We start from the raw sequence: 25523 nt of genomic DNA on the forward strand, positions 1-25523 counted from the left end.
TAATATCAATTCATTAAAAAAAATACCATAGTCAATTAGTAAGATTTTAGTTTATACATTAAAAAAATTATGTAAGAATCAAGAAATCCCAGTCTTCTCTCTCTAACTCCAGGTACTAAAGCTGTCAAATATATCAAAGTAGGGAACAGGGGGGGGGGGGGGGGGGGGGGGGGGGGGGGGAGGGGGGGGGGGGGACTGTTGTGTTGTTGCCACTAAGTGTTTATGTAATCTCTCTCTCTCTCTCTCTCTCTCTCTCACTGAGATGTGAGAATTTTCATAGTATATGCACTATATGTTTGTTAATACTTTCAAATATAATAATAATATTAATATAACTGTAATTACAAAATTCATATTATGTGATAGTATTTTAAAGAAAGACAATAATCTATCCATTTCACTCTCTTAAATAAGGATAACTCTCTCGCTCTCTCTTTTACCACACGAAGATATGTATGTCATAGTGGTAACTCTCTCCTCGTTTCGCTGGAAGTGTTAGAAGTATTTTCTGAGAGAACAGAGAGATAAACACTCTCTCTCTCTCTCTCTCTCTCTCTCTCTCTCTCTCTCTCTCTCTCTCTCTCTCTCTCTCTCTTACTGAGACGCAAGAATTTTTATAGTATATGCACTATGTTTATTAATACTTAAAAATATAATAATAATAATTATATAACTGTAATAACATTATCACAATTTTTGGAAGTAAATTGTATTTTTCCTAACTATACAAATTTGAGGTCCTTTACATAAGGAATTACTATTCAGAGCCAGCTGGACCGGTCATAAGATTTCTAACAAGGTAGTTCGGTAACAACTGCTTGTGCGATCTTCGGGAGTCCAGCCCGACTGGAGGTAAACATATCACTTGGCTTTAGGCCCAGAAACAGAGTGAGGGGTGGCATGAGGTGGGACTTTATGTAAAGGACCTCAGGTTTGTATAGTTAGGAAAAATACAATTTACTTCCAAAAAAGGGATTTTGACTTAGGAAAAATCTATTTCTGGGCAAGGAAGCCGTGTCGCCCAGTGAAATGTGTCTGCTTTAGCACTATTTCTAGTAAAATATTGCTATAACACCAGAGAACTGCTAAATTGGACATGTCAGAAGCCTCTGACTCGCTCACCTATATAAAAGGTGTCGGTACAAAACTGGGGCGAGTGTTAAACATTACCACAGCAACCCCTCCAATTAGCCTTTTCCTCATCAAAAGACCCTAAATACGGGGAGCCGACCCATAGGTCACACCTAGCTACCCCGTTGAAGGCGTCTGTGACGTCATACTTTTCGATAGCCATATCGTGTTCGCACGCTCGAATATAGCTATCTGTTCTTTTAATTTATTCTTGGTTATGGATCGTCAATCTACCACTTCACCCAAGTTAAGTACTGGTTCTGCCCTTTTTCAATATTTAGGGAGTGAATTTGCCTTTCGTTTTGCCTTTATTTAGGGTTTTGTTAGGCGTCACTTTTAAGTAGCGGGCGGGCGGCGAGTCGCCTTTACTGCTTACCCTTGAATTGTACCGATTTCGAGTGGTCTTCCTCTCTGCTTGTAACATGTGATATTTCAGTACATATATTTATTTATTTCTTGAGTGGCAGTTTTAAGTCGATCCTATTTTCGTTTATGTTTTTGTTATTTTCATTATTTTCATGTTTTTCACGGGGGTCTTCATTTGAGCACGTTTCTTTGTTACGTGTTTCGCCGTATATCCCCCTTACCTTTTACATCAAAGGTAGCAGGACTTACCCTTCAGGCAGTGACTCGGGAAGAGCCCCAGCTTAGCGAGACAGATCCCACATCATTGCTACTCCCAGGTAGGGAGAATTTGTGGGAAGTTTGCCGGCTACATTCTCGGTAGGCAAGCTTAAGCCAAACTGTGCAATCAACAAGCGTACCTCTTATGAATAGCAAGCAAGAACTAGGTCCTAAGTAAGAGCCAAATACAAAGTATTGGGTTTGTCTCTCACTGGTGTCCACTTCCCCCCTTGTTAGGGAAGGGATGGATAAACGCTTCTATTCCTAATGAAAGGGATAGAATGGAGCTCAATTACGTAGCTTACCTGCATCATCATCCTGTCCAGCGTGGTGACGACCGCTACCTTCTGCCCGCAGGGAGAGGGAAGAAAAAGAGGAGGAAGAGAAGCCAGTCACACTCTCATTCACTCTCCATTCATGCAGTCTCACAAAGATGAGATGCTACCTTGTCCTGTAAAGGAGCTGGGTAACCTACACAACTTGTTGAGCAGGCATCACGGGTCCCAAGGAAAATGTGTCCAAGGACCTGTGGGCAATATCCCGAAGGTAGAAGGAGGTGAAGGTGGTCTGGTTGGCCCAAACCCCTGCCTTCAGTAACTGTGCCATGGACAAGTTCTTGCTGAATGCAAGGGTTGGACCAATGCCTCTGAGTTCGTGGGCTCTCGTACGAAGGGTACTGGTGTCAGCACTCCTGTCTGAGTCGTACGCCTTCCGGATTACCTCATGAAGCCAGAAAGAAACAGTGTTCTTGGACACTTCTTTCTTGGTAACCATGGCGCTAAAAAAGAGACGTCGACACTCAGGCCCGAGGTGTCGAGTTTTCTTCAGATAGCGCCGTAGCACCCTCACAGGACAAAGCAGCATCTCATCCGCATCATTATGGGTGAAGTCTTACAGGGAGGGGATTGTGAAGGACTCAAATCTGGCGTCAGGGACTGAAGGGTTATGAGTCTTTGCTACAAAGTCAGGGACGAAATCAAGCGTAACTGATCCCCATCCCCTTGAGTGTTTAACATCAAAGGAAAGACCGTGGAGTTCTACTCTCTTCGCCGATGCCAGGGCCAGTAGAAAGACGGTCTTGAGGGTCAGATCCCTGTCTGATGACTCTCGGAGCAGCTCATAGGGTCTGCAAGTCAAGCTCCTAAGGACGAGAGTCACATCCCACCCAGGGGGCCTGAGTTCCCTGATTGGGCAAGACCTCTCGAAGCTCCTCATTATGAGTAATATTTCCATGGAGGTGGAAATATAGACTCCTCGCAGTTTAAGGACTAGGGCCAGGGTGACTCTGTAGCCTTTAACTGTGGAGAACAGAGAGGAGCTTCTCTTGGCAAAGAAAGACGAGGAAATACGCTCCCTGCTGAAGAGTGGCTCTGAACGGAGAGAGACCCCGTCTACGACACCAACCACGGAAGACGGACCACTTTCCCTGCTATACTGATGCAGAGGACTGTCTGAGGTAAACAGCCATCTCTGTTGCTGCTAGGCGAGAAAAGCCTATCGCTCGCAAGAGATAGTGGATAACCGCCAGCCGTGAAGACACGGAATGAACTCCCAGGACAAAGCAGCATCTCATCCGTATCATTGTCGGTGAAATCCAATAGGGAGGGGATTGTGAAAGACTCGAACCTGTCGTCAGGGATCGACGGATTCTGAGTCTTAGCTACGAAGTTCAGGTCGAAATCGAGCGTCACAGATCCCCATCCCCTGGAATGTCTAACGTCGAAGGAAAGACCATGAAGTTCCCCTACTCTCTTCGCCAATGCCAGGGCCAGCAAGAAGAGGGTCTTGAGGGTCAGATTCCGGTCTGACAACTCTCGGAGTGGCTCGAAGGGTCTTCGAGTCAAACTCCTAAGGATGACAGTCACATCCCACCCCGGGGGGCTGAGTTCCCTGGGTGGGCAAGACCTTTCAAAGCTTCTCATAAGCAAAGAGATCTCGAACGAATCCGAGATATCCACTCCCCTCAGTTTCAGGACCAGTGCCAGGGCGGCTCTATATCCTTTGACTGTGGGGACAGAGAGGAGCTTTTCTCGGCGAAGAAAAACAAGGAAATCTGGACCCCGTCTACGACACCAACCACAGAAGACGGCCCACTTTCCCTGGTACACAGCTGCAGAGGACTGTCTGACGTGTCCAGCCATCTCTGTTGCTGCTTTGCGAGAAAAGCCTCTCCCTCGCAAGAGATGGTGGATAACAGCCAGCCGTGAAGATGTAGAGATTGGACTGCCCGGTGGTACCGTTCTATGTGTGGCTGGACGAGAAGGTTGTGCCAAGGGGGAATCTCTCTCGGTGCTTCTGCAAGCAAAGCCAGCAGGTCCGGATACCAAATGGCCTGGGGCCATTTGGGAGCCACCAGGATCATCCTGAGATTCGGGGTGGCCAGCACTCGGCTGATCACCTTGCGAATCAGGCTGAATGGTGGAAAGGCATAGGCGAAGAGGTTGTCCCACGGGTGTTGGAGAGCGTCCTCTGCAGCTGCCCATGGGTCCGGCACGGTTGAAAAGAAAACTTGGAGTTTTCTGTTGCGCCAGGTGGCGAACAGATCCACTACTGGACGCCCCCACAGGTTGAAGAGCCTTTCCGCCACGTCTGGGTGTAGGGACCATTCGGACCCTATCACCTGATCCCGACGGCTGAACTTGTCTGCTACTACATTCCTCTTGCCTGGAGTGTAGCAGGCTGACAGCTCTACCGAGTGAGCCACGGCCCACTCATGCACCTGCAGCGTCAACTGGTGCAACGGGAGGGACACTAGGTCCCTCTGTTTGTTGACGTATGCCACTACTGTGGTGTTGTCGCACATCAGCACCACCGAGTGTCCCATCAAGCGGTCCTGGAACTCTTGGAGAGCGAGAAACACTGCAACTCCTCCAGGTGTGCGCCCCATCCCTTGGTGGATGCGTCTGAGAACAGCAATATCTCCGGGGGGGGGGGTGTGTGTGTGTGTGTGTGTGTGTGTGTGTGTGTGTGTGTGTGTGTGTGTGTGCGTGTGTGTGCGTGCGCGGAGAGGCACTCCTCTTAAGAGATTCCTGTCGTCCAGCCACCAGGCAAGGTCCTGCCTCACCTCCTCCGTGAGGGACACGGGGAAGTACGGAGGATCCTCTGCCTGTGACCAACTCTCCTTTAGTCTCCACTGAAGAGACCGCAGGTGAAGACGCCCATGAGGGACTAACTTCTTGAGTGACGACAGGTGGCCCATCCCGACTTGCCATTGCTGAGCTGACTGTTCCTGCCGAGACAGGAACCGGTCGGCTGCCTCCCTGAATCTGCTGATCCGTGAGTCTGCGGGGAAGACTCGCCCTACTACCGTGTCGATCAGCATACCCAGGTACTTCATCCTCTGCTTGGGTTCGAGATCGGACTTTTCGAAGTTCACCACGATCCCCAGATCGTGGTAGAATTCTAGAAGTCGATCCCTGTCCCGTAGCAACTGTGAGCGGGAGCTCGCCAGGACTAACCAGTCGTCGAGATACCTCAGAAGACATATCCCGGACGAGTGGGCCCAAGCAGACACCAGCATGAACACTCGCGTGAACACCTGTGGGGCGGTTGAGAGACCAAAGCAAAGTGCCCTGAATTGGTACACCGTCCCATCGAGGATGAAGTGGAGGTACTTCCTGGAGGATTGATGGACGGTTATCTGGAAATACGCGTCCTTCAAATCCACTGAAAGCATGAAATCGTTCTCCCTGATGGATTCGAGCACGGAATGTGCCGTCTCCATCGCGAACCGAGACTGGCGAATGAATCGGTTCAGGGGGAGAGAGATCTATCACCGGGCGCCAGCCCCCAGAAGACATTTCCACCAGGAAAAGGCGGCTGTAGAAGCCTGGTGACTGATCCCTGACGATCTCTACAGCTCCTTTGCTCAGCATGGTCTTGGTTTCCTGTCGAAGGGCTACGTCCTTTGATGTTCCTGGAGAGTAGGTCTGAAGGTGGACCGGGTTGGCGGTGAGGGGTGGCCGAGATTCGAAGGGTAGTAGATATCCCTCCCGAAGGACGTCTACTATCCAGGTCTCAGCACCGTAGCGCTGCCATGTTGCCCAATGGCTTGCCAGGCACCCCCCAACTTCCGGCAGCAGGTGAGGGGGAACGCCGTCCCTAGCGTTTCCCGCCTCTCTTCGACTTCTTCCCTGCCCCTCCTCAGTGAAAGGAGGGCTGGGAGGGGGGCTGATGACGACCTCTCCTGGCAGAAGTCGAAGGCAGAGTCTTTCCACGGGGCTTAGAAGGGGCAACCGTCTTAGCAGTCGAGGAAGCGCTAGCCAAACTCTTAGGCTTGGCCGCAGTTGATCAAGGCTGCCCAGAAGCCTTCGAAACTGCCTGGTGTACCAGGCGGTCACTGTCATCAGTGCGCCGCCTTTCCACTGCAGTGTCCACCATCTCTCCTGAGAAGAGAGAGGAGGAACTCCGCACAGGTCCGTTGCGAAGTCCCAATGCCGCTTTACGCCCAGCCGCCCTGGACACCCGGGTAAGGACTGCGTCCCTATGCCTAAGTATCAGGTTGCCCCACAAGTTTGCCGTCTGGTGGGCGAGGTAGGAGATGGTGGCCCTACCTCCAGACTGGCAAAGTCTCCTGAAAGCCGAGCCCCCTTCAGAAGAAATATCCCCGGAGGAGGCTGCGACTTTGGACACTGTGAGGGACCACAGGTCCAGCCAGGAGATTGCCTGGAAAGCCGCCATGGCGGTGGATTCCAGGGCTAGTGCCTCCTGCTGCGAGAACCACAGGTTCTCCGACAGGAGCTGCTGCAGAGACACTCCCAGAGTTAGCCTGGCTAGCTCCGAGTTAACCTGTTTGGGCGGCATTGGGTCCTTGGATGGCACGTAGAACCTTCTCTGTCGCAGCAGAGGAGGAGGAAGTAGCTTGGACGACCTGCCAGACCTGAGCGAACCCTCTTGTCCGGACACGAGCGAGTCCACCTGGTCCAGCACTGAGTCGGCCAACTCCAATCGTGGCAAACCCACCGTCGGTCTGGGTTTCTTTTTGGGTCCCCAGAACGACTCGAGCTCGGACGTGGGCTCAGAAGGTGGGAGCGGTGATCCTTCCCCGAGGTCGTTGTGCTGACGAATCAGCGCAATGACCTCTGCAAAGTTCCTCTGGATCTCCGGAGTGACCGCATCTTGAGGAGTAGGGCCGTCAAGCCCCTCCAACAAGAGCAACTCCCGAGACCCTCCTCCTTCAGAAGGAGGAACAACGACAGACCCCTCTCGGTCTCCTCCTGCTACTTGCGCATACGCCCTTGTCAATCCTAAGACCGTGCCTGGTACATATGGCGTCATGGTGGGATTGTAAGGGGCGCGCCCCTCACGATCACTCCTTGTTGCCTCGCCCTTCCCGGTGAAGCCCGAGGAAGTTGAAGGCACAGGAGAGGAAGACCTGACGCTTCCCCCTCGCTCACCAGCAGAACCGGTGTGCTTGGGGGGCTGCAGGCGATCGCCAACCCGCGGTGGCGATCGAGTTGCAGGCCTGGTCACGCCGCTCCCCTGGGGCGAGCGGCTGGACCGAGAACAGCGGCCCCGGTCCCGTGCGTCAGAGGAGCTGCTGCTGGTGCCCCTATCTGTCCGGTCCCGGTGGGAGCGGTGGTCAGGAGACCTGCAGAGACCACAGTCGCGGTGGGAGCGGTGCGTGTCCTCGCGGCGCGTCAAACCACTGGGACCAGCCGAGGCTGGTTCCTGCGATCGAGGGGACCTCTTGCCAGCCTAAACCTGTGGCCGGTCTGGGACCGTCATGTCAACCCTGGTATCCAGCCGGTCGCTGTGAGAGCGGCCGCTGGCCTGGCGAGAGTCACCTGAGCAACTCTCGCCAGCCTTCCACTCTGTGCCTCAGTCCTGGCGCCGAGCGGACTCGGGCATCTGGACCTTGGCTGAACGGCCGCCTGCAGGAGACCGTACACTCAGTACCTCTCGCGAACGAGAGGCCCAGCCGGAACCTGGTGTAGTGGCATCGCCCCTAGCACCAGGCGAGGAAGTACCGGTGTTAGCCGGTACCTCTCTGGTCCCCGTCGTCTTCTTCCTTGCGGAAGGAGAGACAGGCCCCGCTCCCGAAGGAGCAGGAGGACCAGCGGAAGGACCCCCCGTCCCACCGGAGTGGGACGGGCCCTTAGAAGTTCCTAAAGGAGCCTTCTTAGGGGGGGAGGAGGCAGCCTTCTTCTTCCTCGGCTTGGAAGCCTTGGAAGTCGAAGGGGCAGAGGCGGCGGCAGGCGACGAAGAAGACGATAAAGACGAAGACGACGACGACACCTTCCTCTTCTTCTTCGTCAGCTCCCTCAGGACAGCCGTCAAGTCCTCCATCCAGGTGGAGCCGGGGCTGCTGTTGCCGAAGCAACAGGGCCTGACTGCACCTGTCCGGAAGGACCAGCGGCTGGAGCAGCAACACCACGGGCTGGAACGACGTCGGCAGGTGCGAGAACAGCAGGAACAACAGGAACAGCAGGAGCGGCAGGTACGGCAGGACAGTCAGGTACTCCAGGAGACGGGGCAGCAGCCAGTGACATCCTGGGTACCGGCGGCAGGTCCAGGGGCTAGCTCTTGGGGCAGTGGAAGTCAGGGGCTGGCAGCAAGAAGAACTCTGGAGGAGGAGGCACGCCCCTCCTCGGCACAGCAGCGATCGGGCCCTGTACGGCAGCCGTTGGCGTTACCGACATCATATGTGGGGTGTAAACCAGGTGAGGAGGGGCGGCGTACCCTGGAGTAGAGATCGTAGTTGTAGTGGTGGTCACCACTCCATGAGTGACTGGCACAGCCCCCGCCAGACACTGGAGCATCCCCTGGACACTCGGCATGCCCTGAAGTCCCAGCGACACCCATACCTGTCCAAGGTCGTCCCCCGCAGCAGAAGCACCTGAGGAAGCAACAGTCGGGTAGTTAGGAGGGGTTCCCCCTTGTGCGGGGGGGGGGGGGGACCCCACCCACCCAGAGCGGACGGAAGACCCCAAATACAATTGTACGTCGGGGTAACGAGCGCCCTCCTCTACGCTCGACGGATCGGGCGAAGAGAAGGACCTCGAAATCCCCCCCCCCGAAGGGGAAGGTGCCATACGCGGGAGCTGAGCCGGGGGCAGGAAAGAAGACAAGGTGTCCGTAACCAAAGGAGTCGCTGGAGAGCTTTCCGACGACTCCTTGGCAGGCCTGCGTTTCTTCCTACCCTCGTACAGCACCCACTGCACCTCCGACCAATTTACACAAACACTGCACGGCTCGGCCCGAGAGCACTCATGCCCTCGGCACCGAGCGCAAAGGATATGTGTATCAATGTCTGGGAATGAGCGGAAGACCCCACACTTGCGGCCCTCCACCCCGGGGCATACTCTACGGTTGTTGGGGGGCGCGGGGATTGCTCCATTGACCCGTGATCCATAATAATTGCACAAAAAGAATAAATGAAAAATACAGCAATCTCACGACAGAGGCGGGCAGCAAGGCGAGCACACGTCTTCACCTGACGGCGGTTAAAAGGAAAGTGGTATGTTTACCTCCAGTCGGGCGGGATTCCCGACCATCGGACAAGCAGTTACTGCCGAACTACCTTGTTAGTAAATCTTACAACTGGTCCAGCTGGTGCTGAATAGTTATTCCTTATGTAAAGGACCGAGGGTTTGTTTTACTTGTTGGAACAACACTAAGCTAAGTAATTACTGGGTAAATTACTTATATAAAAATGGCAAAGCATGACAAATCTAAACTTACAAGTTAATCACAGTACATACTCTAATAATAGCTGATACACATATTTACTAACCTGCAACATAGTATCACAAACTACATGAAAATCCTTGGCTACAATTGGCCCTTGCCTCCTTTGAACAACAGTTTTATCTGGACTTGGTTCCTTTTTCTTGCTTTTCTTGGCAGACTTTGGGTTTGATTGGGGAGTTCCCACCTTCAAATTTTGCCAGTTACTACAGCCTAGCTCCTGTGACTTGGCATTCAAATAATTATATATGTCCATTAGGCAAACTGCATCTACTGCTGCATAAAGCTTTTGTGATCTAGAAAGAGGACGATTTGCCCAATTTGAAAACTGCTCACTTTTGTTCAGTGGTTTACCAAAACATCGGTATACTAAATCGCTTAAACCTTTGTAAGCAGAAATGTTAAATGAGAATATATCTGGTAGAAGCTCTAATAACGCTGTTTTCTTCTGGTCAAAATCAATTATATTTTTAGGTGTTGTTAGAGATTTTTTCAAATCATTATGCAATTTAGCCAAGATCTTAAAATCACTTTTGATTCCATATCCAAGTTTTGTGATGTTGGCATCTGTAAATATGTTGCCCAATTGTGACCAATGACTATTATCTAAAAGAGGTTGAAGAGACATGATATCAACTAAATATACATGAGTTGCTGTAGCTATCTGCATAAGTGAAACCTGTTCACCAGCTCCAATACCAAAGGTGGGTTTCCATTCACTGTCTAATCCAAGAACTGGACTCTTACTCACATCAATCATGCACTTTTCAAATTCTTCCACACTGTCAATGAGGACAATATTTCCTTGACAAATACTAAGTGGATAACTAATTTCATCCTCATCCCAACACTCCTCTGAAGCAATTTTCACAGCATTCTGACAACTATTGATTTGATCTAAAGAGGGACATGCCAACATGACATCTCTGATACTCTGTGGTAAATTCTCAGACTTCATTTGATACTTGTGTATATATGGTAAAGCAGACTGAGGGTCACAGTATTCACAAAAGAGATCTACTAAAGTGTACTTCAGGTCTGGGGTTTCCTTTACAGCATCTTCCACCAAACTATGAAATGCCGTTGTCTGCAAGCCTTTCTCAATATAATACTTATAAAATAGGTAACGCAATCCCCCAACAGAACGACGTTTGTATAAGTGAGGGCAGAGCGACATGTCCAGCTGAAATCTCTTTAAAAGTCTACCAAGGACATTACACAGTACCTTACTTGATTTGAATCTACCTATATCAGTGATATTAAATTTCTCTAAAATGAGAGATGCTTCTCGTTCTCTTCCTATTACACTGTCAATAAATATTACAAGCTCCTTCTGATGCTTTGGACTAGAAGCTAAAAATTCATCTGCTAAACACAAACGATCTTGGCAAAATAAAGGTACAATTAGTTCCTGAGTTGGAAAATGCTCTTGGAGGTCAAGTAATGTTGCTAAAGTACAAACTTCTTTGTAATGTTGCTCAACAATCATGGCATGAAGAGTGGGAATAAACTGTTCTCGTACATCACCCAGCTGATATACTTTAGTAAGTACTCTCATCATTCCGGTATTCTTCTGTCTGACTGCCAAGTTAAACACATCTACTTGCATTTCTTTTTTGAGGCAGCCTAAATAACATTTTTCCTGTTTACCCAAGAAGGACTGCAATTCTAAAGCAACAGCAACAGCCATTCCATTATTTTTGCTTTTAAAAAGATCTGGACAAAGCTTTATGCAGACCAAAGCCAACTTGAAAGGATTAGGAGCACATGACAAATTCATCTGTAAGACCTGCTCAAACTCTTTCTTTTTGTTATTTTTCCAAAGATTTTGGAGTACCATATAACAGCTGGTGTAGTTTTCTACAACGTCCATGTTTTCCATCAATTTCCTAAAAAAGAAAAAAGCATTACTAAATCAATTATATAAAAGGGATTAAGATACAAGCAACTGATCAAACAAAATACTGTATGTACATACTAACATTAGCATAGTGTGTATAGTACTTTAAATTTACTAATGACTGAATAAAACCTCTGTTTATACAATTAATACTGAATGAAACCTTTGTTTATATAATTAATACTGAATGAAACCTCTGTTTATATAATTAATACTAACACAAAATGCTTCATTACGAGATATAACAATTTTTAAAAGTAATTATATTTTTCTTGGGTATACAGATCACAGCCTTTAAGTAGGAGCTATATCACAAAGCAAGAAAGATAAGGATATTCCTAAACACCTATTTCTTGTGTTTGCTGCTAGTACAAGCAGGAGGTGTTGTCACTCTGGCCTAAGAGGTCAGGTCCTACTTATGTAGCATCTAAGGCATAGAAGCCTCTTATTCAGACAACAATATGGTCCCAGGGAGAGGAAACAAAAGCTTTTGTATAATTTGTTGGAACTGACCCAGGGATGACAAGCACAAGAGAAATTCCAACCCTCTGCATAACAGGCAAAAGGTCAATAAGCTTCACTGACAAAAAGACAGTCTTGCAAGTGGGTTCATACTTGTAGTCCAAGGCTTCTGTCAAGGACTCATATGGAGACTAAGTAAGGCTGTAGAGGATGTAGAGGATGAGCATTCTGTCCTTCCCTAGAGGTCTAAGTCCCTACGAGGGAAAGATTGCTCAAGCTCCTTCTGGCATTGATAGCTAAAATAAAACTGAGAGATCTAGGCCTTTCAGCATTAGACTAGTTTACAGTGCACTAGAATTATCAGTAGCCTAAGAAAACTCAAAGTAATCAAGTTCTGGCAAATGCTTATTTCAATACAATCCTTATTCTTTTGTCATGTTTGGTAGGCTACCAGCCCTAAGGGCTTCAGATCAAGAAAACACATCCTTCAAATAGGATAAATGACCGAGCGGTAACATAGAGGCACTTCTAACGGAACACGGCCCACCTTCCCGAAAAAGGGATTTTGACAAAGGTATAAATAATTGCTAAATATACCAGAGAAAAAAGCCATATGGAATGCCAGAGTTACTAGCTCTGGCTCGATCACCTTCATAGGGTGTCGTTATAGCAACAGGGGCGAGTGGATGCCACTATCACAGACCTCTTGCCAATTAGCTCTCTCCTCTCTCAAAATCCCCCACCTGAGAGGCGCCGTTACAATGGCCACCCTCCGCTCGCCACTACTACTTCTGCCAAGAATCTTCATTCCTGAATATGCACCCAAGCTTGGGCCAGCTAAAGGGTGGTGAAAGGAAAAGAAAGGGATGGGTTCACTGGGCGACACAGGCCTTCACCCAGAAATAGATTTTTCCTATGTCAAATTCCCTTTTCTGGGATTGGCCTGTGTCGCCCATGAAATAGTAACAGAGAATTAGCCATACAAGCTTGGAAGATTGAGAGTAAAGAAAAAAAAATTTATAAGAAAGAAAAAATTAAACTTTTCCTTACCATCATTGTTTAATGATCCAAGTTAACAATAACAAAAAACAGCAAAAAAACAAGAGTAAATAGTGTATAAACATATATGGCCAAGTTCATACCATCACCAGGAAAATCAACATAGGTAATGAATATACAATTACATGAAATAATGAACTATGTACAAGTACAGGAGTGGGTTGATAAGCAATCCTGTCCATTACAAAAAGGCAAAAAGGGAGGGAATACAAGCAAGGCAGGTAGGTGAGAGGGAGTACCAAAAGGTAATAATAGCCAAAATAATGATAATTACTAATATACATCACAAAATACATAATTAGGCTGTAGTATCAGGAAAGACAACATTCCCTGCAGTCACTGCAGAATATTTAAGGGCCTACAGAGACTTTAGATAGTGGCGTTTAAATACGGTCAGAGATTTCCAACCCGTATACTTTTTGAGATCATCAAAGTTCATATGATGAAAATAATTTACTGAGGTAGCCACTGCTGGGATATCATGGACCTGAGGAACTGAATCCGATCGGCTTGTTTAATAAAATAAAGAATTTGTTGTCTGATGGCCTTCAAGGAAATGGTTCCACCTTTCTCTCTAATAAAAAGAGGACCTGAAAACCTATTAGAAGTCCTGTCAAGATAAGACTTTAATGTAATAACTGGACATAATGATGGGTCCTGTGGAAGAGGAACAATCTTCCATGGAGACCATCTGTTCTGAGGGTCTTCATTCTTTGCCAGGAATTTCAGATCCGGAGAAAGCAGAACTTCTTGTGGCGGGATCACAAGCTTAAGAGCAAGCAGCAAATCTCCCCCACATAAACTTAACCTGTCTGGCTACCAAACCCACCCTCAATCACACTTTCCTCTTAACACTACAGCAGGACAATTGACCCATACATACATACAGAACAAAAAAACACAAATAGGTACTCACCTCTGGCTTCTGCTACTCGGGGCTAGGCTGTGCTGTCCACTGGATATAGGCTATAGGCTAGCCGACACACAACCACCGCCGACAACCAAACACAAACCAACAACCATAGACCCACAACCCCACAAAAACTCAATAACACGACAAATCACTGCAGACGAACACCAACACCCCGAAAGAACACGACAACCACACGACTTACAGAAGCACAACAACCCGCCAAAACCAACACTGCCCCAACCACCACTCACAGACACCGAAAATGCACCTGTCGGGTTGTGGGTTGTGGTGAGGTTAACTCACCACAACCAGACAGACACACGCACAACTTCACAACCCCAAAATCTATCAAATAACACCAAAACAACTAACCACCAAAGGATAACTGCTGTCAAAACCAACTCTGACTTGACCAGACGCCTCACTGCTTACGACTCTCGTAACAGACTTCCACTGACTTCCTACAGAGTGCCACAACAGATATGCTTCCGACCGCCATTTAACCACTCCCATTCATTCTTCCACCAACCTCTCTCTCTCTCTCTCTCTCTCTCTCTCTCTCTCTCTCTCTCTCTCTCTCTCTCTCTCTCTCTCTCTCTCTCTCTCTCTCTCTCTCACAACCTTTGGAGATGTCAAATATAAACTATCATTACTCCTCCATATCCTGACAGGAGGAAATCAATATGATTTGGTTCTCTAGAGAGAGCCGACAGTTCAGATATTCTAGCACCTGAGGCCAGGCTCAGTAAAAATAATGTTTTCCTGAGAAGGGTTATATATGAGCATGATTCATTATCAGTATCTGAAGCTAACTTGAGTACTTCATTTAAAAACCAGGAGACCGTATGAGGTCGGTTTACTGGTCTCAGACGAGCACATGCTCTAGGGATAGACGAGAAGTACAAATCTGTTAAATCAATATTAAAGCCAGACTGAAATATCTTCCTCAAGGCGGATTTAGTCGTAGGAATGGTACTAGCGGCTAGACCTTTTTCGAACAGAGATCTAAAAAATGAAATTGCCAGATTCGTAGTCATTGTTTGAGCATCTGATTCTTTTAGAAAGATGGCTAACTTCCTCACTGCCAAATCATACTGCCGGAGTGTTAATTCTCTTTTGTCTGATTCCACAAACAATGTGTTTAGTGCATCAATAATAGCATTTTTCTGTGCCGCAAACTTCATGAAGTCCATAAAGTTAGGGCATTCAGAATTCATAAGGAAGCTGACACAGTCTGAGTTTGTACAACCTGAGTCAACTTTGGCTTGGGAATCCTTCTGGGCCGAAGTTTCAACTCTAGTAGAAGAGGAAACCAATTGCTCTTTGGCCAGTTGGGTGCTACCAATGCTATCTGCCCTTTGAAAGATCTGAGTTTGTGTAGAACTTTCATCAACGGTTTCCAAGGAAAAAGATCCAAGGACCTGTGGGCAATATCCCGAAGGTAGAAGGAAGGGCATGTGGTCTGGTTGACCAGACCCCTGCCTTCAGTACCTGCGCCACGGAGAAGTTCTTGCGGACAAGGCAGCATCTCCTTCGCATCGAAGGCGGTGAAGTCCATTAGGGAGGGGATTGTGAACGACTCGAACCAATCGTCAGGGACCGAAGGGTTCTGAGTCTTCGCTACGAAGTTCGGTACGAAATCGAGCGTCACGGATCCCCATCCCCTGGATGCTTGACTTCGCAGGAGAAGTCATGCAGTTCCTCAGAGGAAAAGAAGGAAATAGTCGCATGACCTATCCCTCTTCTCTACTTCGGTGATGTCCAGTACCCATACTGGTCTGTCCGTTTGCCACGAAGTCTCTCGCATCCTCCTATCCCCATGCAGCGAAGTTCTCGGTAGTGGATAGGACACCGACACTCCATGGTGGGTGTCAATGGTATGGGTACTGTGACAAGCTATTAAACGAAGTAATGATTGCTCTGTAACAACCGAACTAAGTCAACAGCGTAGTTCGTAACTGACTCGGGCGCTCTGACAGCCGCCGACTGACTGCGTTCGGTAGGAGGCAAGTTGTCAAAGCATCCGAGTAAGTCACGTGACCTTCGCCTTTAAAGGGTTATGCCGAGAGACCAAACAAATAATGTATTTGTTTGTCACCAATGCCGGACAGCGAGGTGATGATTCTCTTAAGGCATGTGCCCAACAGGCGAAAGTCAATTGCCTTCTAGAGACCGAGGTCCCTGAAGGTAAAACATCTCATGGTTGTTGAATCTCAGCTAAGGAGAAACAACACTATGTACCGTTGAAGACGAAGGTAGATATTGAATGCAACCTACGTCTTCACATATGAATCGAGAGAAGGATTCTCAAGATTCATAACCTGTGCTTACAAATGACTGAAAACGCTAACCGCTATTTCATTGCTGTCCGGTGAGAAGTCGTAGTTGCAATGAAAGCGGGGCTTCTTCAGTAATGAAAACACAGGGGAAAGCCGCCTGAAGAACTGCTTCTCATGGGCTGAACATTTGGAAGTAGAGCTGTCAGGTCGGAGAGTAGGCGATGTCTTCTGACACATCTCGTAATTCGGTTTGAAATGAACAATTGTACACCTACGAATAAGAGATATTTTGAAGACAAACTCAGATGTCTGCAAAATCATTCGCATTATCGCAGTGCGATGCAGCGGGAGACTTGTACAGACTTCTGTTACCGTGCGGTAAACAGAAAGATGAAAGAGTCCAAGAGATATCTCTGTTGAAAATTCTCGCAATGTCGAAGGCGATGGAATCTAGCGTCACAGCAGTAGATGGTCCTTCATTATTGCGAGAATCCCCGTTAATCAGAGACCTAAGTCCATGATTGTTGGGCAGAGATACGGTTCGGTAGTCAATCAAAGCAGGGCAGAGAGAGACATACATGACCGTGCATATCGGAGGCACCAGCTGATACTGAGCTGCTATCAGGCAGTTCAATACGCAGTAGTTGAGCCTGAGCTCTCGCTGATCGTCATCCTGAGTTGCCAGGTAATCCATTATTCCATGAAGGAATGCGTTCGGCTAGAACTACCGAGCATAAAAGATATGCTCGAGCAATTATATTTAGGCGAAACGAATTTCGGTAAATATAAACGTTGAAAGGGTGGTGTTGTCATGACAAAACCATAAGTATATAAAATTGAAACTGAAAACTCCTGGGAGGTTGCAGGCAACCCCGAGTTGCAGTTCAATTAGAATACTTCTCTTATAAGTCGCAATCCGTAGATTAACTAGGATATGCGCCTACCCCTCGGACAATTCAACTGCTTAGTAGAATCATGTCGCGAGGGTAATATACGTAGTATATTTGTAGGATTCTGAACAACGATCTCCGTCCTAAATTCTTTCCTTCAAGAAAACAAAATAAGGATTGGAGATCGACCACCTTCGATCTCTATCAAAGAGAGTGAAGGAGAAGTCTTCCTCGAAGGAAAGCTTCAATGGTGAACAGAATACTAAGACGATAGTTCAAGCCAAACTGGATATTCCCAGTCCGATCTCTCTAGTCCAGGTTGGTCGCCTACTGTGAGATAGTTTCTTCAGCAGCAGTCTTCTTCCCAATGCTAGAAATTCCAGGAATTCGAGCATAGGCGAGGTTCCCGATTATCGTGTATCCGGGATTCTACCGTCTCGCTCACTTTGGACCGTGGTCTCGCGTAAGTGTTTGGAGATCGTAAAACTCGAACACTGAATGCGTTAGAAATTCCGTCGAATTCTAAGCAGTCTGCGAAACACCGAATTCGTCAAACGATATCGGCTGGTGGTCCTCTCGATTCCCAGTAGAAATTAGAAATCGAGAATGGGGCAGGATTCCTCCTCAACGACCTGGGGCTTACGTCAGGTAGGACCCGAAGGTCCCCCCGGTAGCGCAGTCCCCGAACGTGGGATCCTACAGAGAAATCTCTGTAGGATCCCTCCCCTTTCCCTCGTAACCGTAAGGAGAGAGGGGAATGGGGGAGGAATTGGATACTCGCTCGCATTTCCCAGTGGAAACTAGCAGTTGGAGAAGAGTAGGAACAGCCATCGCCTTGCGGCGATGGCCTCTCAGAGTCTGGGAAAACGTATCGTCAGGAGAAAACGTTTTCCCGCGGAGGGTTACGAACTCTCACTGTAGGTAAGGGTCTGCCGCCACTGTGAACGTCGTCTGGGTGGGGCTGATCGACACCTGACAGGAGAGAGCCGATACCGTCCTCCGACTCATTCCAGTCCTCGTCGAGTCGAAACCTCTCAGGAGGACCGAAGGAGTATTCAACTACGGTGTCCGAAGACACGTAGAAACGCCGCTGTCGCAGTAGAGGAGGTGGAAGTAGCTTGATCGACCGGCCAGAACTGAGAGAGCCTTCTTGTCCGGAGACGAGAGACTCTGGTTCGAGACAGAATCGGCAAGTTCCGATCGCGGCAGACCCACCGTCGGTTTGGGTTCCCTCTCGGGCCCCAAACGACTCGAGCAGAGACGTGGGCTCTGCTGGTGGGAGCGGCAATCCTTCCGCAAGGTCATTATGCTGACGAATCAGCTTAATGACTTCTGCAAATTCCTCTGTATCTCGGGAGTAAAACCCCGTGTCTTGCGGAGAGGACCGTCCAGTCCCTCCAACAAGAACAGATCCCGAGATACTCCTCCTTCAGAAGGAGGAACAGCGGCAGACCCCTGACGGTCGCCTCCAGCTACTTGCGCGTATGTCCTGGTCGGTCCTACAACCGTGCCTGGTCCATACGGCGTCATAGCGGGATCGCGAGCGGCGCACCTCTCGCGATCACTCATAGGTACCTCGCTCCTCCCGGTGTAGCCCGAGGAGGTTGAAGGTACAGGAGAGGCAGACCTGACGCTCCCCCCTAGCTCGCTGGCAGGACCAGCGTGCTTGGAGGGCTGCTGCTGATCGTCCACCCACCCCGCAGTGGCGATCGAGCAGCAGGCCTAGCCTTGCCGCTCGCCTGGGGCGAGAGCTCGGCTGAGAACGTCGACACTGATCTCTAGCGTCAGGCGAGCTGTTGCTGGTTACCGTCTCCGCCCGGTCCCGATGGGAGCGGCGTCAGGTGACCTGCTAGGCTCGTTGTCGCGGTGAGACCGGCGAGCGTCCTCTCGGCGCGTCGAGCCGCTGGTACCAGCCGTGGCTGGTACCGACGACCGCACCACCCCTTCCTCGCCTCAACCCGTGGCTGGTCAGCGACCGTCACGTCAACCCGAGCAGCCAGCTGGTCGCTGCGAGAGCGTCCACTGGCCTAGCGAGAGTCGTCTGCACGACACTCGCCAGTCTTCTGCTCCGCGCTTCGGTCTTGGCGGCGAGCGAGCTCGGGTGTCAAGACTTTGGCTGGACGGTCTCCCGCGGGAGACCGTCCACTCGGTACTTCTCGCTAACGAGAAGCCGAGGCGGATCCTGGTTTAGCGGCCAGAACCGCTAGAACCAGGCGAGGAAGTGCCAGCCGAAGCTGGTACTCCTCTGGTCCCCGTCTTCTTCTCCTTGGTAGAAGAAAAGATGGGCCCTGTTTCCCGAGGGAGCAGGAGGACCAGCAGAAGAGCTCCCCGAATCGCCGGAGCGAGACGGGCCCTTAGAAGGTCCCGAAGGAGCCTTCTTAGGGGGAAAAAACCCGGGCGGTTACCAGCTGGTCGCTGCAAGAGCGGCCGCTGGCCTGGCAAGAGTCACCTGAGCGTCTCTCACCAGCCTTCTGCTCCGTGCCGCGTCTTGGCGCCGAGCGAACTCTGGCGCCGAAACTTGGCTGCACGGTCTCCCGAGGGAGAACATACACTCGGGATCTCTCCGCGAAGACGAGGAGACCGAGCCGGAACCTGGCGTAGCGGCATCGCCGCTAGACACCAGGCGAGGAAGTACCAGAGCTAACCGATACTCCTCTGGTACCCCGTCTATCTCTTCCTTACGGAAGGGGAGACGGGCCCCGCTCCCCGAAGGAGGCAGGAAGGGAGCAGGAGGACCAGCAGAAGGACCCCCCGTCCCACCGGGGTGGGGGGACGGGCCCTTAGAAGTTCCCGAAGGAGACTTTCTTAGGGGGGGAAGGCAGCCTTCTTTGCTTCTTCGGCTTATGGGCCCTTAGGAGTCGAAGGGAAGAGGCACAGCAGACGATGAAGACGAAGATGACAGCTTCCTCTTCTCCTCTTCCTCGTCAGCTCTCGCAGGACAGTCGTCAGGTCCTCCATCCAGGAGGGAGCCGGGGCAGTTGCCGAAGCAACAGGGCCCGACTGCACCTGTCCGGAAGGACCTGGGACTGGGGAAGAACACACCGTGGGCAGGACCAGCATGGACAGGCACAGGAATCAGAGCGACAGGAACAGCAACCAGCTCAGGAGCGGCAGGAACAGCGGCAGCGGTAGACCCAGAAGGGACAGCCAAGCCAACAGTGGGAATCAGCGGCAGGTACGGCAGGCCCAGCGATCGCCTCGTAGAATCATCGGCAGCCAGCGGAACCTGGGTCCTGGCGGCCGGTCCAGGGGCGAGCTGCTGGAACAGCGGAAGTCTGGGGCAGGCAACACGAAGAAAACAGGCGGCGGCGGCAACCCCCCACCTCGGTACGGCTGCGGCCCTAGTAGCGGCAGACGGCGTCATCGACACAGCATGGGGAGTGGTATACCAGGAGGGGGGGGAGCAGCATAAGCGGCCGTGGGTAGTAGTGGAGACCGCCCCAGACCTCGCTAGACGCTGCAGCAGCCCGTGGATGCTAGGCACGCCCTGCCTCCGCGGTGGTCCATACCTGTCCAAGGTCGTCTCCCACGGATGTAGCACCTGCGGTAACATAGATAGATTAGTAAGAGGGGTTCCCTCACGCACGGGGGGAAGACATGCCCCACCCCGAACGCAAGGAAGACCCCAAATACAAAATACAACGAAGAAGCTGAGCGGGGGGCAGGAAGGAAGACGAAGAATCGGATACCAAGGGAGTCGCGGGAGAGCTTTCCGACGACTTCCTGGCAGACCTTCGCTTCCCCTACCCCCGCACAGCAGTGAAAAGTAATATGAAAATGAAACAGAATACTGCCCTTAGCATTCACTTCATAGAACTTAAAGGGGGAAAAGATCAATTCCCGGGTAAGAACGGGAAACTTGATCCAATAATAGATGCTATCATAAAATATATATGAAAATGAAACAGAATACTGCACCTTGCGATTTCATTTTCACATAAAAAAAATCGTAAGGATCAATTCCCGGGTAAGAACGAAAATTGATCCAAATTAATTTCATGCAAATAAATAAATGAAAAATGACAATTTGTCGAAAATTGCATTTTTCCTAACTATACAAACCTGAGGTCCTTTAACAATAGGGAAGGTAACTAGCGGCAGCTGGGACGGTCGTAAGCTTCGAACAAGGGGAGAACGGTAGTTAACTGCTTGTCCGATCGTGCGCGCGCCCGCGCGCCCGAGAGGTGAAGAATCACTTTTGCTTTAGGCCCATGCAAAAAGTTGCAGAGTGAGGGGTGGCATGAGGTGGGACTATATGTAAAGGACCTCAGGTTTGTATAGTTAGGAAAAATGCAATTTTCGACAAATTGTCATTTGTTCCGATACGTAATACAAACCCTCGGTCCTTTAACAATAGGAAGACTCACTTCTTGGTGGGAGGAATCTGAGTCTTTTTGGTGAACAGACTGGTGTTCGTCCAACTCTGGAGTGCCTCCCTGGTCGTAAGAGCAAGGGAGGGATCCAAACCTCTGTCCGATTGATCGGGGTGTGCACCGCAGGATCAATGGTCAGACCTCTGGCCAAGTACTAAGAGAGGAGGCAAGCGTATCTCTTCGTACCAGCAAGCAAGAACTTGTTCCTGTTTGCAAGAGACAATCATAAAATGATGGGTTTGTCTCAATTTGGCATCCACTTCCTCCCCCTTGTTGGAGGAAGTGGTGGATATTTACTCCTATCCCTACTGAAAGGGATAGGAGGTGCTCTGTTAGTAGCTCACCTGCATCTCGTCCTTACCCAGCAGGGTGACGACCGTCCTCTACCCAAAGGTAGAGGGTGGAAGAAAAAGATGGGGAAGAGGAGCCAGTCACACTCTCATTCCTCATCCATTCTTACGGTCACACCAGGACTCGATGCTGTTCAGCCTGCGAGGGTCTGGGTTAACTACACAACGTGTTGAGCAACCACCACGGTTCCCAAGGAAAAAGATCCAAGGAACTGTGGGCAATATCCTGAAGGTAGAAGGAGGTGCATGCTGGTCCGGTTGGACCAGGCGCCTGCCTTCATTACCTGCGCCACGAGAAGTTCTTGCGGAACGCGAGAGAATGATGAAGAGGCGTCCACACTCATCCTGGGTGTCGAGTTTCTTCAGACAGCTCCGTCGCACCTTCACAGGACAAAGCAGCATAGCCTTCGTATCGGAGGCGTGACGTCCATTAGGGAGGGTATTGTGAAGGACTCGAACCAATCGTCAGTTACCGAAGGGTTTCTGAGTCTTCGCTACGAAGATCGGTACGAAATCGAGCGTCACAAATCCCCATCCCTTTGTGCTTGACTTCTCAAGAGAAGTCATGCAGTTACCTAAGACGAAAAGAAGGGAATAGTCGTATGACCTATCCCTCTTCTCGACTTTGGTTATGTACAGTACTCATACTGACAAGCTATTAGACGAAGTAATGATTGCTCTGGAACAACCGAACTAAGTCCGCAGCATAGTTCGTAACTGACTCGGACGCTCTGACAGCTGCCGACTGACTGGTTCGGAATCAGTAGAGGCAAGTTGTCCAAGCATCCGGGTAAGTCCACGTGACCTTCGCCCTTAAAGAGTTATGCTGAGAGACCAAACAAATAAAATATTTGTTAGTCACCGATGCCGGACGGCGCGGCGATGATTCTCTTAATGCATAAGCTCAAAAGGCGAAAGTCAATTGCCTTCAAAAGACCGAGGTCCCTGATGGCAAGAAAATCTCATAGATGTTGAATCTCAGCTTAAGGAGAAACAACACTATGTGACGTTGAAGACGAAGGTAGGCAATGAATGCAACCTACGTCTTCCAGCTGAATCGAGAGAAGGAATCTCAAGATTCTAAACCTGTGCTTACACATGACTGAAAACGCTAACCGCCATTCATTGCTGTCCGTTGTGCAATGAAAGCGGGGCGTTCTTCAGTAATGAAACACAGGGGAGAGCCGCTTGAAGAACTGCTTCTCATGGCTGAACGTTTGGAAGTAGAGCTGGCAGGTGTGGGAGTAGGCGATGTCTTTCATACATCTGCTAATCCGGGTCGGGGTGAACAATGAAACAATTGTACACCTCCGAATACAAGATATTTTGAGGACAAACTCAGATTCCGCAAAAATTCATTCGCATTATCGGGATACGATGCAGCAAGAGACTATTACAGAATTCTGTTACCGTGCGGTAAACAGAAAGATGAGAGTCGAATAGATATCTCTGTTTAAAATTCTCGCAATACCGAAGACGATGAATACTAGCGTTTCTCAGCAGTAGATGGTCATTCATGTATGCGAGAATCCCCGTTAATCAGAGACTTAAGTCCGTGATTGTTGGGCAGAGATACGGTTGTTATTCAATCAAAGCAGGTGAGAAAGACATAAACAACCGTCTATCTCAAAGCGGCAGCTGATACTGAAATGCCTCGGGCAATTCAATACGCAGTAGCTGTCGCTGACTCGTCATCCTGAGTTGCCAAGTAATCCTTTCCACGAAGGAATGCGTTCGGCTAGAACCACCGAGCATAAAAAGATATGCTCGAGCAATTATATTTAAGCGAAACGAATTTCGGTAAATATAAAAGCTAAAATGGTGTTGTTGTGACAACCATAAGTATATAAAATTGAAACTGGAAACTCCTGGGAGGTTGCAGGAAACCCCGAGTTGCAGTTCAATTAGAATACTTTTCGTCTAAGTCGCAATCCGTAGAATAACCAGGATATGCGCCTACCCCTCGGACCATTCAACTGCTTAGCAGAATCATGTCGCGAGGTTAATATACGTAGTATATTGTAGGATTCTGAACAACGATCCTCCATCCTAAATTCTTTCCTTCAAGAAAACAAAAATAAGGATTGGAGATCGACCACCTTCGTTCTCTATTAAAGAGAGTGAAGGAGAAGTCTTCCTCGAAGGAAAGCTTCAATGGTGAAACAGAATACTAAGACGATAGTTCCAGCCAAACTGGATATTCCCGTCCGTTCTTCTCTATTCCAGGTGGTCGCCTACTGTGAGATAGTCTTCTTCAGCAGCAGTCTTCTCCTAATGCTAGAAATTCCAGGAATTCGAGCATAGGCGAGGTTCCCGATTATCGTGTAACATATCGGGGATTCTCGTCTCGCTCACTTTGGACCGTGGTCTCGCCTAAGTGTTTGGAGATCGTAAGAAACTCTAAACACTCTGAAATGCGCTAGAAATTCCGTAGAATTCTAAGCAGTCTGCGAAACACCGAAGAATTCGTCAAACGATATCGGCTGGTGGTCCTCTCGATTCCCGTAGAAATCGAGAATGGGGCAGGATCCCTCCTCAACGACCGGGGCTTACGTCAGGTAGGACCCGAAGGTCCCCCCTCTGGTGCGCAGTCCCCCAACGTGGGATCCTACAGAGAAATCTCTGTAGGATCCTTCCCCTTTCCCTCGTAGCCGTAAGGAGAGAGGGAATGGGGGAGGAATTGGATATCGCTCGCCTCCCAGTGGAACTAGCAGTTGGAAGAAGAGTAGGAGCAGCCATCGCCTTGCGGCGATGGCCTCTCAGAGTCGGGAAAACGTATCGTCAGGAGAAAACGTTTTTCCCCGAGGAGGGTTACGAACTCTCACTGTAGGTAAGGGTCTGCCGCCACTGTGAACGTCGTCTGGGTGGGGCTCTGATCGACACCTGACAGGAGAGAGCCGATACCGTCCTCCGACTCATTCCAGTCCTCGTCGAGGTCGAAACCTCTCAGGAGGACCGAAGGAGTATTTAAATACGGTGTCCGAAGACACGTAGAAAGAAAACGCCGCTGTCGCAGTAGAGGAGGTGGAAGTAGCTTGATCGACGGCCAGAACTGAGAGAGTCTTCTTGTCCGGAGACGAGAGACTCGGTTCAAGACAGAATCGGTAAGCTCCGATCGCGGCATACCCACCGTCGGTTTGGGTTCCCTCTCGGGCCCCAAAACGACTCGAGCAGAGACATGGGCTCTGCTGGTGGGAGCGGCGATCCTTCCCCCCGGTCGTTGTTGTGCTGACGAATCAGTGCAATAACCTGGGTAAAGTTACTCTGAATCTCGGAAGTTACAGCGTCTGAGGAGTAGGACCGTCCAGTCCCTCCAACAAGAGCAGCTCCCAGGACCCTCCTCCTTCAGAAGAAGGACCAGCAACAGATCCCCTGACGGTTGCCTCCAATCACTTGCGCGTACGTTCCTGGTTGGTCCTAAGACCAACCTGGCACGTGCGGCGTCGTGACGGGATCGTGAGCGGCGCATCTCTCACGATCACTCCTATATACCTAGCTCTTCCTGGCGTATGCCGAGGAAGTTGAAGGTATCGGAGAGACAGAACTGACGCTACCCCCTCTCCCCTGACGGTCGCCTCCAATCACTTGCGCGTACGTCCTGGTTGGTCCTAAGACCATACGTGGCACGTGCGGCGTCGTGACTGGGATCGTGAGCGGCGCACCTCTCACGATCACTCCTAGCTACCTCGCTCTTCCCGGTGTAGCCCGAGGAAGTTGAAGGTAGTGGAGAGACAGACCTGACGCTCCCCCCCCGCTCGCTGGCAGGACCAGCGTACGTGGGGGGCTGCAGCCGATCACCAACCCGCGGTGGGGATCGATCTGCAGGCCTGGCCGTGCCGCTCACCTGTGGCGA

General features: G+C 49.8%; 2 protein-coding genes across 4 annotated transcripts in view; one reads left to right on the forward strand and one right to left on the reverse strand.

Moving 5' to 3' along the window:
- The window catches only part of LOC135215163 (exonuclease mut-7 homolog), a 176468-nt gene that overhangs the window by 40818 nt on the left and 110127 nt on the right, over positions 1-25523 (reverse strand). For all 3 annotated transcript variants that reach the window (XM_064249821.1, XM_064249666.1, XM_064249744.1), the window contains exon 2: positions 9491-11333. In XM_064249821.1, the coding sequence (XP_064105891.1) occupies positions 9491-11326 (1836 nt within the window). In that variant the 5' untranslated portion in view covers positions 11327-11333. The remainder of the gene's footprint in view (positions 1-9490; positions 11334-25523) is intronic.
- LOC135211927 (uncharacterized) overlaps positions 13006-25523 on the forward strand; it is a 57065-nt gene continuing 44547 nt past the window's right edge. Inside the window, exon 1 of the mRNA XM_064245201.1 lies at positions 13006-13086. Coding sequence (XP_064101271.1) covers positions 13006-13086 — 81 coding nt within the window. The remainder of the gene's footprint in view (positions 13087-25523) is intronic.

Source organism: Macrobrachium nipponense, chromosome 11 (genome assembly GCF_015104395.2).
Source record: "Macrobrachium nipponense isolate FS-2020 chromosome 11, ASM1510439v2, whole genome shotgun sequence".
In the NCBI taxonomy this organism is placed as follows: Eukaryota; Metazoa; Arthropoda; class Malacostraca; order Decapoda; family Palaemonidae; genus Macrobrachium; species Macrobrachium nipponense.